The 16,245-nt window shown below is 36.3% G+C and overlaps 1 protein-coding gene across 1 annotated transcript; it reads right to left on the minus strand.

Moving 5' to 3' along the window:
- Nucleotides 1–760: 760 nt before the first annotated feature.
- Rnp4F (RNA-binding protein 4F) lies at nt 761–15,764 on the minus strand. Its single transcript, XM_028179464.2, has 17 exons — nt 15,561–15,764; nt 13,854–13,966; nt 13,463–13,629; nt 13,049–13,220; nt 12,393–12,543; nt 11,963–12,039; nt 10,654–10,759; nt 9,233–9,442; nt 8,329–8,502; nt 7,475–7,586; nt 6,765–6,985; nt 5,806–6,085; nt 5,145–5,241; nt 4,223–4,343; nt 2,959–3,191; nt 1,844–2,023; nt 761–1,673 (listed from the first exon to the last, which is right to left on the minus strand). The coding sequence occupies exons 1-17, from the start codon at nt 15,660–15,662 to the stop codon at nt 1,511–1,513; spliced, it is 2,679 nt and encodes an 892-aa protein (XP_028035265.2). The 5' UTR covers nt 15,663–15,764; the 3' UTR covers nt 761–1,510.
- Between the last annotated feature and the right edge of the window lie 481 nt (nt 15,765–16,245).

Here is a 16,245-nt window from a genome sequence, read left to right on the forward strand (position 1 = left end):
GGTAAGCTTAGGTCACTTTTGCGCTGACGGTCTCAATTTGTATGGAGTTGGAACGTTTGCTCACGTTTTCTGCTAGAGTCATGTTCCAACTGCATACAAATTTGAGTTAACTTTTACGCTATCGAGAACGTTAAGAAACACGCACTAAGCACAGGTCGCACTCAAACAACAAAACAGTAAAATCCTTGTCATATATTTAGGTCAGTTACAGAAATACACCAAGAATTACACAACTCTACAAAAAAAAATTCGTTCTTTGTCCTAACGTTTATACTAGGTTTTTCCGGTTAGTTATTCACAAAAACGGAAAATAAAATACCTTTTTTTGGTATAAAGTTTGCTTTTGTGACAGTTATAGTAATAATAATAATCATGTTTCATTTTTTAATAAATTTTAATTAATTTTAATACTTTAAAAAAACCGCGCTATGAACATAAACAACTATCAGGTATTTTGTACAAGCCCAGAAAAACTTAAATGTCACAAAAGTGTAAAAATCGTATTTATGTAGCTGATGCATTTTGTTTCATGTATGGTCAATTTATTAAATTTCAAAAGCAAACTGTTTCATGCCATGTATTTTTTTACGCTTTGCAATCAAAGTCAAATTTGGTGTTGACCCGTGTAGTTAGATAAAGACAAACAATATTAATTAAAGCACTAGATGCGTAGAACAGCAAGCTTTTGCATATCAACAGCAAAAACCAAGTAATTGTTATAATCAAGCACCCAAATACTCACTGAAATAAAACTGTCTAATAATAAAACAAGTACTTTATTCACTTTCTTCGAATACACTCACATATTAACACTAACTTACATTAATAGATTTCACTGAGACGAGACAACGACAGTCACATCTTCAGTTGAGTAAACATTTTAATTTAAATAGTTTTCTACTTTCGCCTACTGCATTTGACCTGCAATTCACAAATCAACGATAATATCGTTTTAACAAAAATAACACAACAGTCTTTTTTTATATTTATAAGCCGATTTAGGGACAGACTTCGATATTACGTCAATGTATTTTTAAATACATCGACGTAATATCGTAAATCGATCATTTTACAATGAAGCACAGAGAGACGTAGAATGCATGCGACATTTATAATATTTTTCATAGATATATATGTATGTACATTCACTTAATCAGAAAACGCAAATGTAAATCACCTTTATCGATCATTCAAACTTCTATCACACATTATCAAAGATAACATTCGATTTAGTCTGTCCCTCTTTTAATTCTCATATATACGTGAGCCGCAAGCAAAATATCTACAAAAAACAAATCGCATTCACTGTAATTGCGTCACGTAATTCACGTGCGGTTACGTAACTTTAAAACATCAGACGGACCGTGAAATAGATTCATTTTAAACTTTTGAATCCAATTTTAATGTATACTAAAGCTGAAACCGAGGATAGAATTTAATTAAGATTAAGATATTATTGAGAATGTTTTTATTACTTAAATGAATCCTAAAAATAATGTGATGTTATGATTCAATTGTCGTGAGAAGAAGAAGATGACGCAATCATTTTTTTAAAGTCACTATTAGATAAAGGTCGCTTCTCGGTGCCGTTGGCGTGGCTGTTTGTCGAAGACTCCTTGCTCGTTGAGGCTTGCTGCAAAACTCGAGGAAGGAAGCTTAGCTGCGTCCGCCGCCTTTAACAAAGGAATTACAAAAGATTTCATTATAGTTCACCTATAGTTTGCGTACAAAATTTTAATTATTTCAATATGAATTCAACGATCATGTTGAATATTTTTTTAACTTCCATCAGTGTTGTGCCGCTTTCGCGAAATGACCATAAGTGACAAGAGTGCGTGCTCACATGCCGGCGGCGGGCGGGCGGCTGGCGGGGGGCGGGCGGGCGGCGCGGGGCGGGGGCTGGCTGATCGCGACCTCTATTTTCCTGTCCCCCACCGTCGTGCCGTTCGTCGCCGCTATGGCTCTGGCCGCGGAATCTTCGTCCTCGTAATTGACGTACGCCAAGCCTTTCGGTTTCCCGTCCCTGGAATCATTGTCGTTTCATTAACAAGCTGTGTATTGTAAATACGACCTCAAATGAATATTTAAATTTTTTTTTACCTAATATTAAAAAAAAGCAAAGACATGTCTGCTGAGTTTCTTGCCATTTCTTCTCAGGACGGAGGCTAGTTTTTGTGAATTGGCGGTAGTTCTTTTGTTAAATAAAAAAAATAAAAAAAATTGTATTTTAAAGCGAGCGAGGTCTCTGACTTCCTGGTGTCTTCGGTTTGACCGTTTTAACACCAGAAGCTCGAGGGTTCATGAACATGCCTCTCAAGTAGAGAAGTAAAACAAGTGCCTTATGGATTTATTTTGTAAATCAACGCTAATTAAATTGTTGTAAACAATACCCAGTTGACGTCCATTAAAGGTGCTTTTAGGTACCTCAAGCACCGGCAATCGTTCTTGTCGAACCCGTCGCATGCGACGAAGGGATCGACGAGTAAATTAGCCCACTAAGTTACTCGCCGGATCTTTTCAGTGGGTCGCGTTTCCGATCCGATGGTAGATTCTGCGAAGCACTGCTCTTGCTAGGGCCAGTGTTAACAACATCTCCGGTTTGAGCCCTCGCGAGCTCACCTACACGCTAGGGTAAAGCTGAAATAGCCTCACAAGGTTATCAGCATAAGTAGACTAAAGAAAATATCGATAAACTCCTTTCGTGACACTAATCGTTTTAGGTTCGTGCTAGACAGAGAGAGCACTATGTGTGGCGGATAACCATCATACAACACAAGATATTTGACAGATGCCTGAATCTCGCTTACGACATTTTCAAGATAAGCTCGCATATATACAAGTTCCGAACAACAACATTCGGACCGTCGGTCTACTGAGCAAATATCACCCGCTCGGTGGAAGATCTTGCCTTTGTCGTTTAAGCCTCCCAAACTATATTAAACGATGATGTGTACTCACTTGAAAGTGACCACCCGGATGTCTTTCAGTTTGCCGTACTTCTCGAATATTTCGGTCAAACACTCCTTATTGCAGCGCGAGTAAGGCAGGCCCGTCACGAATAACTTGTTCTTCTCCATCGTGGTAGCGTATTTGAAGGTCGCCTTAGATTTATCGGCCGAGTATCGAGACAAGAACATCGGTCTTCCGTCTAAAGGAGTTCGATCGTGCTTCAGAGCCTCCTCCACTGAGTCCTGTTGAATAAATTTTGTTTTTTAAGAGATTTTATGACCTGGTATCTAAGACCTTTAGGTCGTGTCTTATTTTAATTTATATTCTTATTTTTATGAAAAATGATAAGATGGAGTGAAATGAAATGAAGATGATTAATTTGAGACATTAATCAACTGGGTTGAAATGAAATGAAATGAAATGAGATGAGATGATATGGGATGAAATATAATATAATCTCAGTAAAATGGTGGTCATTTACTGAGTTTTTTTCTGTGGACTTTTTGGAGGATCTCGAGAAGTTACGTCCAGCGGATTTGTTTCATTTTCCCACATTTGTGTTCTTTCACAGATATTAAACAGTTAATAAACCACCGTTATTTCACATTTAAAACTGAAGAAACACTAAATAGACAAAATAAAACAAATCACACAACTTCAGTCCTCGCGTTCCCGCCAAAAAGTCTGTTAAATAAAACATTTCGGATTGTAGTGCTGCGAAACTGAGGATCGATGCGTTAGTTCATCTCTATCGATTTGTACAAACTGCCGCTTCGATCTTTAAAGCACGTGATCGATTCGCGGCAGAAATAGGGAGAACCGCTGTACCTGCTCTCAACACGTACTAACGCATGGCGGGAAGATTGAAGAGAAATCAAAATGAAGTTTATGAATAATCGATACTTTGAAATCGATGTATTTTTTTATAACTTTTTTCCTTACACGGATGGACGAGTTCACGGCCCACCAAGTGTTAAGTGGTTACCGGAGTTCATAGACATCTATAACGTAAATGCCGCCGCCCCCATTGAGGCAAGAGTTCTAAGGTCTCAGTTTTTACAGTACAAACTGAAACGCATTACTGCTTCACGGCAGAAATAGGCAGGGTGTTGGTACCTACCCGTGCGGACTGACAAGACGCCCTACCACCGGTATCGATGTATTTCAATTAAACATCGAATCACTGGTGATATTTCATTAATTGACTTCGTTTTGTCCTAAATTGTGTAGCAAACACTCTGGATGCGTGTAGTATGATACTAAAATAACGCACCGCTGTCTTGTATTGACAGTAGCAAATAGAGCCGCCAAACGATTTCACTCCTGATCTGAGCCGCATTTCGACGATGTCACCGTACTTCGATAATTCCTGTCGTAATTTATCTTCATCGACTCTGAAATTAAATTTTTGTTTTTAAAACGCATACTTCTTTAATTTCTTAAATAAAAAACATATATATGTGCAGTACAAATGCATTACAAGTTTTCGGTAGGCAGCGGCTTGGCTCTGCCCCTGGCATTGCTGAAGTCCATGGGCGACGGTAACCACTCACCATCAGGTGGGCCGTGTGCTCGTCTGCCTACACGGGCAATTAAAAAAAACCTTCAGATGTGTTCTATCTCATTCTCTCGTAGATTAAAGGCCAAAAAAGTAAGGATATAAATATATGTATGTGTTCGTCTTGCTGTATTGCTTTTCGAGTTTCATTTTTATCGCATCGATTTAGTACCGACGTTATTTAAAACTATACACTATTAAAGAGTTTTTTAAGTTAAGTAGCTCAGCGGACCTGGTGTTACGCGATTCCTGGAGCCCAAAAAACCGAATCTGGTCTTGGAACATGAGGTCTAAGTTTCAATTTTATAGTACAGCGGCTGCTCTATGCTCCAAACCGGAACTCATGCTGCTTCGCAGAGTAACTATACTGAGACCTTAGAACTTATATCTCAAGTTGGGTGGCGCATCTTCGTTGTAGAAGTCTATGGGCTCCAGTAACCACTGAACACCAGCTGGACTGTGAGCTCGTCCACCTACCTAAGCAATAAAAAAAAAAAAACAGTCAGGGTTCCTAACAAATATTTTAGAGCTTTTAAATCTACGTCAATTCTGGACACAAGAGATGCAAACGTGGTTAACTAGTGAATCTGTTCATAAAAGTTCATTTCAAAACAAATTAAACTTAAATCCAACGTACTTAAAGTCTAGATTACTGACGAACAATGTGCAGGCCTCTGTGCTCGCAGACTGCGCTGTACCGGCTGCCTCTACGCGCTGTTTTTTATTCTCAGTTACTGAAAAAATAAACAAAAAATTGTACATAAATAATTAGCTACATTAGACTACGGTCTTCTGTGTACTTTATACCGTATGTATCATGAAGTGTTCATGAGAGTCATCATGAGGTAAGCTTTCACCTTTTTTTTCCTACCAAAGCTTATAGCCTTGAGAGGCTATTTCAGCGTAACCTTAACTAGTAGATGAGCTCACGGCGCTCAAACCTGACGACGTTGCTAACCCTAGCAAGAGCCGTGCTTCGCAGAATCTACCACCGGATCTGAAACGCGACCCACTGAGAAGATCCGGCGAGGAACTCTACGGGCTGTGTCTGTGGGTTAATTTACTCGCCGAGCCCTTGATGGCAAGCGACGGGTTCGACGAGAACGATAACCGATTCTTGAGGTACCTAAAAGCACCGTTAGTGGATCGGGAGGATCCGAAATGACGTGTTTTGGGCGACGTCGACTGCTTTCCATTCTGTACGCTGGATCGGGAATGAGCTTTCACCAACTAGTGATAAACACCTGCATTGTTCAATTGAACAGTGAACAAAAATTTAAAAAAAAATGATCACATACATTCAGTCTCTTCTTCAGTATGTGCCCGCTTGACTCCAGAACTACCTCCGTCCTTTTCTTTCACGGGCAATTCTTGATCTCCGTCTCTTTTTCTCTTTACGTCACTAGCTTCATCACTACCGCCATTCAATTTCCTTTTACCTTTCTGTTTGTTTTCGAGTTTTTTGTTTTTGTTGGCTGATTTTCCTTTTTTATTATCATTTGTTTTATCAGTATCGTTTTTGTTGGTCATATTTTCCTTCAAAGCTTGATAATTCTTCCTCCACTCCCGTATTTTTAACTGAAAAATTAATTTTAAAATAACTTTTAATTACCATTCTTTAGCTAAATCATCTGAATTATCTTCAATATACAATACCCTGTGTAATAATAATAATATAAAATATATCAATAAATAAATAAATTTAATTTCACAAATATGATTGAGACAGGACCTCTGAGGTTATCGTTGCTATGGTAAATCAATATAGCTTCTTCAGACTTGTAATTAGATTTTTTAAGCTTATTCCTAGCAAGGATATGTACAATAATGTTCCAAAATCCCTCGTAACGCTGAGGCAACATCCAATTATCCGACCTTGTAAACTACTCTGCCAATGCCGGATATGAAAGCCAAGTCCAGATATGAAAATAAGAGGGTTGAGTTGGAGTTGGACCTTTCCGCCGTGAAATAGTCAACACCGAATGTCTGGCGGCGGTTAAATAGCCGGACCCAAATAAGACTTCAGCGGCCTCGAACTAAATCTCATCCAAAAGCACTGCCGTAGAATAACACGGGAGCCCACCATGTGTATTATCTTAAGAAAGACTCATGAGGCCACGATCCTCAGCATTGAGGATGATCGACGCAAGGAAACGTGTTAGCAACGTCAGGTTTGAGCCCCGTGACGCCGATATGGTCTCTCAAGAAGTCAAGGCCATCAGCTTAGGTAGAAAAAAAAAACAATGACACTACGAACCTCACAAGTTTCTTGACACTCCTTACTGGTGTCCAGCTTCCCGTAGTCTCGTTCGTAATCAGTCCAGAGGCGCGCTATGGCCGGGGGGTAGTCGGTGACCGATCTCAACGCGCGTCTCAGCAGATCCCGGAACTTGAACTCGGACAGCGGAGGAGACCGGCTACTTTCTAACTGTATCAAAGCTTCCCAGTACTTGGACATGGTTTTATTGAAGCCATATTCTAAAAAAGATAATTAATTTTCAATTATTATTATCGATTGGTTTATTGTTATTGTCTATTCAGTGAGGTGATTGAAACTTTCTTCATATACTTAGTTTTATGGAGTTAATTTAATCTATTTTTACCGGCCAGTATATCTATTTATCGTTTTTGAATAATTTACTAGCTTAGGATAAAATCGAACATTATACTTTTTCAATGGAACGGCGGATAACTGGTATACAAAATAATGACTATCATGTTTAAAGTCAGCAGGATAGATATTTGTTTGTGTTGGTGGACTACAGTAGCTACTATGTTTTTAATATAAGTTTATAATATAATATTATGTAATTTCTCGTCTGCTCGTTATACAAGACAGCCCTTGAAATGTAGATGTCACTTTTTTTTTTGAGGCGAAAAAAAAGCAAAGGAAGATGAAAAGCAAGCCCAAGTAATTTTAAATTAAAATCATTATCGCAGTTCAATTTCTGTAAATAAACAACTTACTGAATAATTCTTCAAAGATCTCTTTCCCTCGTTTTGGTGAATTCAAGAATTTGTATTCAATTCTCGCCCAATACAATGGTATCTCACAATCATTCGCTTCATCGCCCCATGCCTATGAAACCGGAAAAATTCAATGAAGTTAAATACGTATATCTAAAATAGGAGATCATTTGCTATGGACGCCTGCATTAAGGAAGTTCTCTTCAATCTTCAAAAAAAAAAACATAATTGAACAACGAATATACGTAACTCTATTTAAAAGGCCAATTTTTTATTGAGTTGCCTCACGACTGTATAGATTTAATGAGAATGAGAAAATTAGTAATGTGTTGAATCAACAGAATCCCAAATATGTTCTAATTGAAATTTAAGTACTCTTAAAATAAATGATAAAATTCAAACATATAAAAACTGTAGTTTCTCAAATACGAAGCGAACAAGTAGAAAAGTAGAAAAAAAAAGAAAAACAACAATAGATCCACAAACTTTTACCACAGACAACAGACACTTGTGTAGAAATACAAATTTTTGAATGAAACGCAACGAGTTAAATTATCTTTTATTTTATAGCTTAGGTGGGTGGACGAGCTCACAGCCCACCTGGTGTTAAGTGGTTACTTGAGCCCATAGACATCTACAACGTAAATGCGCCACCCACCTCGAGTTAAGTTCTAAGGTCTCAAGTATAGTTACAACGGCTGCCCCACCCTTCAAACCGAAACGCATTACTGCTTCACGGCTGAAATAGGCAGAGTGGTCGCATTCACCCGTGCGAACTCACAAGAGGTCCTACCACCAGTAAAAAAACATGCAAAAATTATCTACGTGCAAACTTTTCAGATTTCATTGGTTACCTCAGCGAGCGAGTCCCAGGCCAGTCTGAATGTGCGCCTCAACCGCTCAATCTGATCGTCGTCACTGAACTTCGTGTTGCGGCGCACGTACTCGAGATAGTTCAACCATAGCATTTCAGCCTCCTTGTAAGATTCCAGACCTTTCGATAAGGCAGTCTCGAAGATCGACTTCACCTGATTTCCAAAGAATTTATTTTTATGTGTTAGTAAACAGGCTAATTTATTTCATATTATATGTAAACACGGTATATATCTGTTTATTGTATGTATATATTTTTTACAATAATGTATTATCTCTAGTACACCGCAACATACCTGCTATATTTTTATATTTTCCAGAACTTCTGTAAATTAAACGATAGTCTGGAACAGATCGCTTTTAGCGATAAGACCGCATATTGTACAAATGTATCTGTTTTTTTACTGTTTTTTTTAATATAAATTGTGTTTTGGTGTGCGATAAAGTGTATTCTCTTCTCTCTCTCTAATTTTTAGTTTTCAAGCATTTTTTATTACTTAACAGGACAAAGCTCTTGCTTGCTTGCTTGCTTAATGGCTCGAACCGATACGCATAAATTCTTTGCGGTCTCAAGATGGGCGGTGGCATTTATGTTTTTATATTTATCGATTACTTTTTTTTTGCCTACCTAAACTTATAGCCTTGAGAGGCTATTTCAGGGTAACCTTAACTAGTAGGTGAGCTCACGGGGCTCAAACCGGAGTGATGCTAACACTGACCCTAGCAAGCATCACTGCTTCACGGCAGAAACAGGCAGGGCGGTGGTACCTACCCGCGCGGACTCACAAGAGGTCCTACCACCAGTAAAAAGTGTTTAAGCAACTTGTAAACAAAAATAATACCGGTGCTATCATTGATCAATTGTTTCCAATTTATTTGACGAACCTCGTCGAAGTCTTTCTCCTCGTGTTCAGCCTGCTGCATCTTGAGGGTCCAAAAGGTGTGCTTCTGCGGACAGCGCCGCGTGCACAGCTCCAGGACGCGCCAGTACGTCGCGCGTGATGACGTCACCTGGGTGTGCTTCGCGAACTCGACCAGCAACTCGAACACGGCCGGATTGAGCAAACATTCGTACGTCGCCCGGTCGTACAGGAGCTGTATTGGTGGCCAGAAGAAAAAATATTTCTTTCTTATACCTTTAAACGAGCAATTCTTGTATATTATTATATACTTATATAATCTGAATTTCGGAAACGGCTCCAACGATTTTTATAAAATTTAGTATACAGGGGATTTCGGGGACGATAAATCGATCTAGATACGATTTATTTTCAGAAAATGTTGTTTTATTCGTGTTTTCAATATTCAACTTTACCCGACATCTATTAACGAATAATAATACTATTTTTCTTAATTGTGGGCAACTAACCGCTTTAAAGACACAACAAGATGGCGTTATAAAAAAAAATCTAGAATAGATTTATATATAATAATTTACATTCGATTATGCAATATTTAAGTTGAAATAATAATAATAACTCTTTATTTAACACCACATGTACAGAGTAAGCATATAAAACAAATAATAGTCGGTGATATAAATTGGCGGCCTTATCGCTGAAAGCGATCTCTTCCAGGCAACCTTGCAGGGAGAGGAATAAGCAAACTGGACGGTGCTATATCTTAATAAACTTGCATAAAAACATATACTTATATACACATGTGCAAAATAAATACAATATAAGATAGACTTACATATGATTAAATACAAATAAATACTAAAAATATGCAAGTAAATACAAAATAAGTAGCAACTTGTACAGTTACATCGTAGGAGCCATATTATTGTGCAAGGTAGTGCGATTTTAATCTGAACTTGAAAATTTCCAGCGAGGACGATTGTTTGATGCTCAAGGGTAGTGCATTCCATAAACGGACTGCTTCAACCGTAAATGAAATTCACATCAAGTAGCAATATCTAAATAACAATCACATATAAAATTGTATTCTGATTTTATACATTAAGTAAATAAATGAAATTTAATTTATTTCAATCTTAATTAATTGCGAATAATGTTGAGCGGCCTTCCAATGACAATGACATCACAACGTGAATTCGACCAACCGATTTGAGACATAAAATATTAGCACTAATATATTAACTATCACAACTCCAAGATGGAATAAGTCATACTTCACAACTCCAGACATTAAGAATTAGGGTGCCAGTTAAGAAAAAATGGTGAAGATAATAATTTTCAGCGGCACCACACTCTGTATCCTTTTGCCTATAGACATTGATGTAAACTTCTCTGATGTGAATCTCTGTGATGGAAACAGTTTAGCATAAGCTAAATTAGACTTACCCTGAGCAGACCGTCGCTATCACATTCAGCATACTTCTCTTCTACAGACAACTGCTTCACAAGATCAATATACTCAAGGTATACCTTGTAATTGGCCATATAACATCTGAAACAATCGGTTTTGATGTAGTCGACAAGGCTGTTTTGTGACAATGCAATGATATAAGTTTTAGTCTCATCTCATACTTGTGTTTTGTTTTCTTGAAAGCTATTTTTTTTTATTGCTTAGATGTATGGACAAGCTCACAGTCCACCTGGTGTTAAGTGGTTACTGGAGCCCATAGACATCTACAACGTAAACGCGCCACCCACCTTGAGATACAAGTTCTAAGGTCTCAGTATAGTTACAACGGCTGCCCCACCCTTCAAACCGAAACGCATTACTGCTTCACGGCAGAAATAGGCAGGGTGGTGGTACCTACCCGCGTGGACTCACAAGAGGTCCTACCACCAGTAAAAAATGCTATGCCAAGTGTAAGAAGATCTTAGAACTTATATCTCAAGGTGCGTGGCGCATTTACATTGTAGATGTCTATGGGTTCCAGTAACCACTTAACACCAGGTGGGCTCGTCCACACACCTAGGCAATAAAAAAAAAAGCAATCTGAAATAGGTTTATGGATGCTCACATGTTATACTAACGCATGACACGGGCAAGGTCGCCAGTACTGTACATACGTACGTGCATAGTTCACTGTATAGTATTATTGAACGTCGAATATTAGATTGGCTGTAGATTAATAAATCTATGCAATTTTATTAAATTACATAAAATATTTTTTATATCTATACTAATATTATAAGAGGCCGCCCCAGAACAACTTGGCGTCGCTCGGTGGAGCAGGAGCTAGGGGTCTTGGGCATGACGTGGGAGGTGCTAGAACAGACTGCCCAAGACCGATATAAATGAAAAAATTTGATTCAAGCCCTACACCCCAGCAGAGGGTAATAGGAAAGAATGATGATGATGATACTAATATTATAAAGCTGAAGAGTTTGTTTGCTTGTTTTTGAACGCGCTAATCTCAGAACTACTGGTCCGATTTGAAAAATTCTTTCAGTGTTAGATAGTCCATTTATTGAAGAAGGCTATATAACATCACGGTAAGACCAACACAAGTCGAGCACCAATAAAGAATGTTTCAAAATAGGGGTGTTAAACAGCTCCTTAACATTCTATAATTCAAAAATATTTTCACATTCTACATAAATAAAGTAGGAGTAAAATTTAGCATTATGCCAAAGTAACTATTCCACGCGGACGGAGTCGCGGGCAAAAGCTAGTTGAAAAATATTCGCTAGAACTCACTGAGTGGTCTTTGTTCTGATTTCATATGGCATAATTTTCTTTAAATAATCCACAGCTGCCTTATGTTGCTGTTCCACCTGTAATAATTCCAAACATAATATATTCCATAAGTCTTTCTATTAAGATGATGAAACCTATATTTGAGTCGACTATTATCAAAGCCGGCAATCTGACTTTTGGACAATGATTGGTAAATCAGAAAAACGAATTATTGACTTTGTATTCCATTGGCTGTCACAAAACTCTTCGGAACGACATCTTAGATAAATAACAGGTTAACTATTAACCTTTATTTAATGCAGGTTTTGAACCGTATTCTTTGAAGGAGACGATTATATTCAAATCAATCTGTATTGACATATCAATAAATTTTTTTTGATTGCCACCTTTGATAATAGACGACTCATTTGTATTATAAACGAAAAAATACCTTCTCTATGTACTCCTGTTCACGGATATCTTTAGCAAAATCTTCAAATAGATCCCAGGCCTCCTGATTTCTGCTTATAGGAAGCGATGCCACCACCTCTAAACACCTCAACACACGGTCTTCTTGTTCTTTATAACCCGAATCTTCTTTGCTGTGAAAGTTTCAATATGTTTTATCAATGGAATCCCTACAATACCCTAATTTGATCGCCGCCAATATCTACCGACAAGGAACTGTGAATGCAGCCATTTCGGAAGGATCACTTGGTTTATAACAGCTATTTTAGTCATTGGAAATAAGTCACAAACTGCAACAGCAATAAGCACTTAATAGGCATAATAAGGAATAAATACCATTTGTGTATTAAAGTGGCCTAGTAAAGGTCTAAATTTTAAGCATTTATAAGTTTGTTTAGGGATTGGGCAAGGGGTTCTGTATCCCTGTCTGCCAGTCTTTCCTCAACAAGAATGTTGTTGTTGAAACTGTATCTTATTCTTTAATGTTGACATAATCGTAAATTCTCTGTATATTATATGAAATTAAATCACTTGTAACTTCTTAATTTCTGAACAGATCTTGTTTTTGTAGATCAGCTGTAGCTTTTTACTGAGGTTATAAAGGTCAGTCGACATACTAGCTATGGCTCCTATACATACCATGTTTCATTTAGTTGTGATTTTTCAAAGTCAATTTTTAGATCCCACAACACTTTTCCTGAATATGGATCGGAGCCTCCACGACGCAAAACTTCGTCAAGTTGCGCTCGAACTTTAGGTATTTCATCCAATGAAAGGGCCCACGAACTCCATCTTGACAGTATAGACATCGCTGCAAGGCATTTATATTTTTAAAATTGTTTGATAAGCAACCTCAGCAGTAGGAAGTATTCAGATCCAGGCCACTGCCCCCGCATTAGTGATTTCCATGAGCAATTGTTACCACTCACAGTGAGGTAAGCTTTATCTGGTTAAGTAGAAAAGGTATTTGAATAGCTAGAATAACTAAAACACTGAAATATTTCGTTTTTAAAGCAGTTAGAATTTAAATGTTCTGAAGTTAAATGTACTCACAGTAGCAATCACAGGTTGCCTTATAGAATAAATTGGCAATTAATTCTTCAGACTGTGAAATATTCTCTTCTGTTCGAAGCCACAAGAGCCAATGATCAACTTTTATAACTGACATCTCCCATAATCTTTCAAACGCCGTTCGCCATTGCCCCAGTTCCGATAGACGCCTGAAAATTTGATATGCTTTGTTTTTGGCAAATACATATCTATAAATTATAAAATTCTAACTCACACATTTAATAAAAAAAAAACAAGATTTGAAACACTTTGGGATTCCCTGCTCTAAATGAAGTAATATTAAATTTGATTAAAGGAAACTTTCTGATCAAAACATTTTAGGTACAAATTATTTAAAAAAAAACTTATTTAAGAAATTCAATGTAATAATTACCACAAAGTCTGGATCAATTCAATGTGATCATCATAATTAAAAGGATGTAATGTGATTTTGTGTTCATATTCGGCCACTTTCCTCTGCCAATCTCCCATCTCCAATATTTCATCCTAAAATTTATTATTTCTGAATATTGTAAACATTTTCAATTTTTACTTTGCTTGGATATTGCACAAGTTATATTAAATATTCACACTCCTTGGAGGTTTGAAATAACTAGTTACTAAGGTAGTTTTCCTTTTATCACTCGATTATGTTTCAATAATTAAGACACATGACTATATTCCCAATTTTTCACTTCCTAGAATTAGAATTTAATGAGCTCAGTAAATTACGTTTAAGAAGATAATAATAAACTTTATAATTTTGTGAAACTTATGTATTAGGTGCACAATGAAATTCTTGCTATTTATTAATATGTGGCTTCAACAATAAATGCTAGTCAATTTTGATGGGATTATGATCACAAATAAAAAAACATTGCCGGGAAATGTTATCAAACTCAATTAATGAGATTAAGTCGGACACTGCTTGAGAAAAAAGATCAATTACTTGAGGACCATATACAAACAATATATTATCTTTGAATACCTTTTCATTTTCTTATTTTGTTAAAATCTTATGGTTTTATTTTTAATCAGTAAAGGTTGTGTTTTCATTCAAGGCAACCGTGTCATCCCAACCCTGTATGCTAACTACAAATTTTATAACAATAACACGTTTTTTTCAGGACTGTAAAGCAATTGGCTAGATTATATTAAAACTTTATTTTGGACATCCAACCCTCTTGATAGCAACTGTAGGGTTATAATAACAATATTATAAGCACAGAAATTTATTTTACTATATATTTTAACATTGTTTAATAGTTATACATTTCTCATTTTATTTATTGATAAATTTTATCTTGTGTGTCCATGAAAAATGTAATTGAATTGTATTTGAAACATAGGAATGAGACAAATATCTTAGAAACACAGGGCTTAACAGTGCATATGTTGAGTCCATCCTGTTGCTGAAAGTGAAATTTGGAAAATGCCAGTGAAGTTTAAGCTTTAGTCCTTGAATTGCTAGATTAAATCATAAAAGAAGCTTTAGTTATATCTATGACCTCTGAAAAATGAAGAAAATACTTTTATATTATGTTATCTTTAAATTGACCCAAAACTTAATTTACATCTAGACATTTGTGCCTACAATTATTAGCAGTTTACTTTTTCATTCCAATTCGTTGTAACTAAACTGAGACCTTAGAACTAATATCTCAAGGTGGGTGGCGCATTTACGTTGTCTATGAGCTTCAGTAACCACTTAACACCAGGTGGGCTGTGAGCTCGTCCACCTATCTGTGCAATAAAAACAAAAAAAACAATGAACCAAGATTAAATTTTTTTTTTATTTGTTTAAAACTTCCCTTTACATATGCTATTGTTGTTACAATAAGGTAGATATTTTTATAGTTAAGTTTGTACAGCTACATACTAAAGAAAGGAAATATACAAAACATGTTTACATTCTATTATGATACACTGTATTATGATATCAAAATTAGGTTCAATTTGTATTTTTAAATGGAGTTAATAATTACAAATTATAATTTGCTTTGGTAAAACGTAGAATCACATGTATTAAAATGAAAACCGGCTAATTAGCTTGAAATACAGACAAAGTATCATTTTGTAAATTAAAATCAGAATAGCTTACATCAGAATCTGGATCCTGGTCGCCATCATCTTCTTCAACCACAACTTCAATTTCATTTTCCCCTTCAGAACCGTTCTGAATTTCGTCTTCTACTATCGCCATTGTTTATCACACGAGAGTAATCAATAACTGTGTAGTTTTGTATTTGTTAAATTCACAAACGAACGAATAATGGCGATTGGCAGAATGTGATTGTGGAGGTATTTGTCAATTGTCAAAATAAAGTAGTGGTTCCATTTTTCTAACTGGAAAGGCAACGAAATCCGACCATACAACTTATTTTTTTGTATTTTTTGTTTTATAAAAACTGAAAGGAACCAAATGAAATTAAGTTGATTAATTTGAGATATTACTCAATTGTGATAAAATTATGAAACGACATGATATGCGATAAAATATAGTCTCAGTGAAATAATGATTTTTTACGTAGACTTTTTGGAAGATCTCGAGAAGCTATCGAATTTACTTATCATGCAATTTAAGAAAAACGGGTTAATTAACAAATTGTGAACATACTTACAGATAAATAGTGAAAATTATTGAAAATTGGATTAACTTTTTAGAAAATATTTGGGAGATTTTGTTCCTTTTTCCAATATTTGTGGACTTTTAGAAATATTAGACAGTGAACAAACCACCAATGGTCAGACCTGAGGTTTATCTGAAGAATCTGATCTAAAGAATC

This window comes from Bombyx mandarina, chromosome 16 (assembly GCF_030267445.1).
Source record: "Bombyx mandarina strain Sakado chromosome 16, ASM3026744v2".
NCBI classification, from domain to species: Eukaryota; Metazoa; Arthropoda; class Insecta; order Lepidoptera; family Bombycidae; genus Bombyx; species Bombyx mandarina.

Coding starts and splice junctions, on each gene's coding strand:
- Rnp4F (XM_028179464.2), bottom strand. CDS start 15,662: ATGGCGATAGTAGAAGACGAAATTCAGAACGGTTCTGAAGGGGAAAAT. Junction 10,760..11,962: donor ATCAGAACAAAGACCACTCA/GTGAGTTCTAGC, acceptor CGATTGTTTCAG/ATGTTATATGGCCAATTACA. Junction 2,024..2,958: donor ATCCGGGTGGTCACTTTCAA/GTGAGTACACAT, acceptor CAATGATTCCAG/GGACGGGAAACCGAAAGGCT.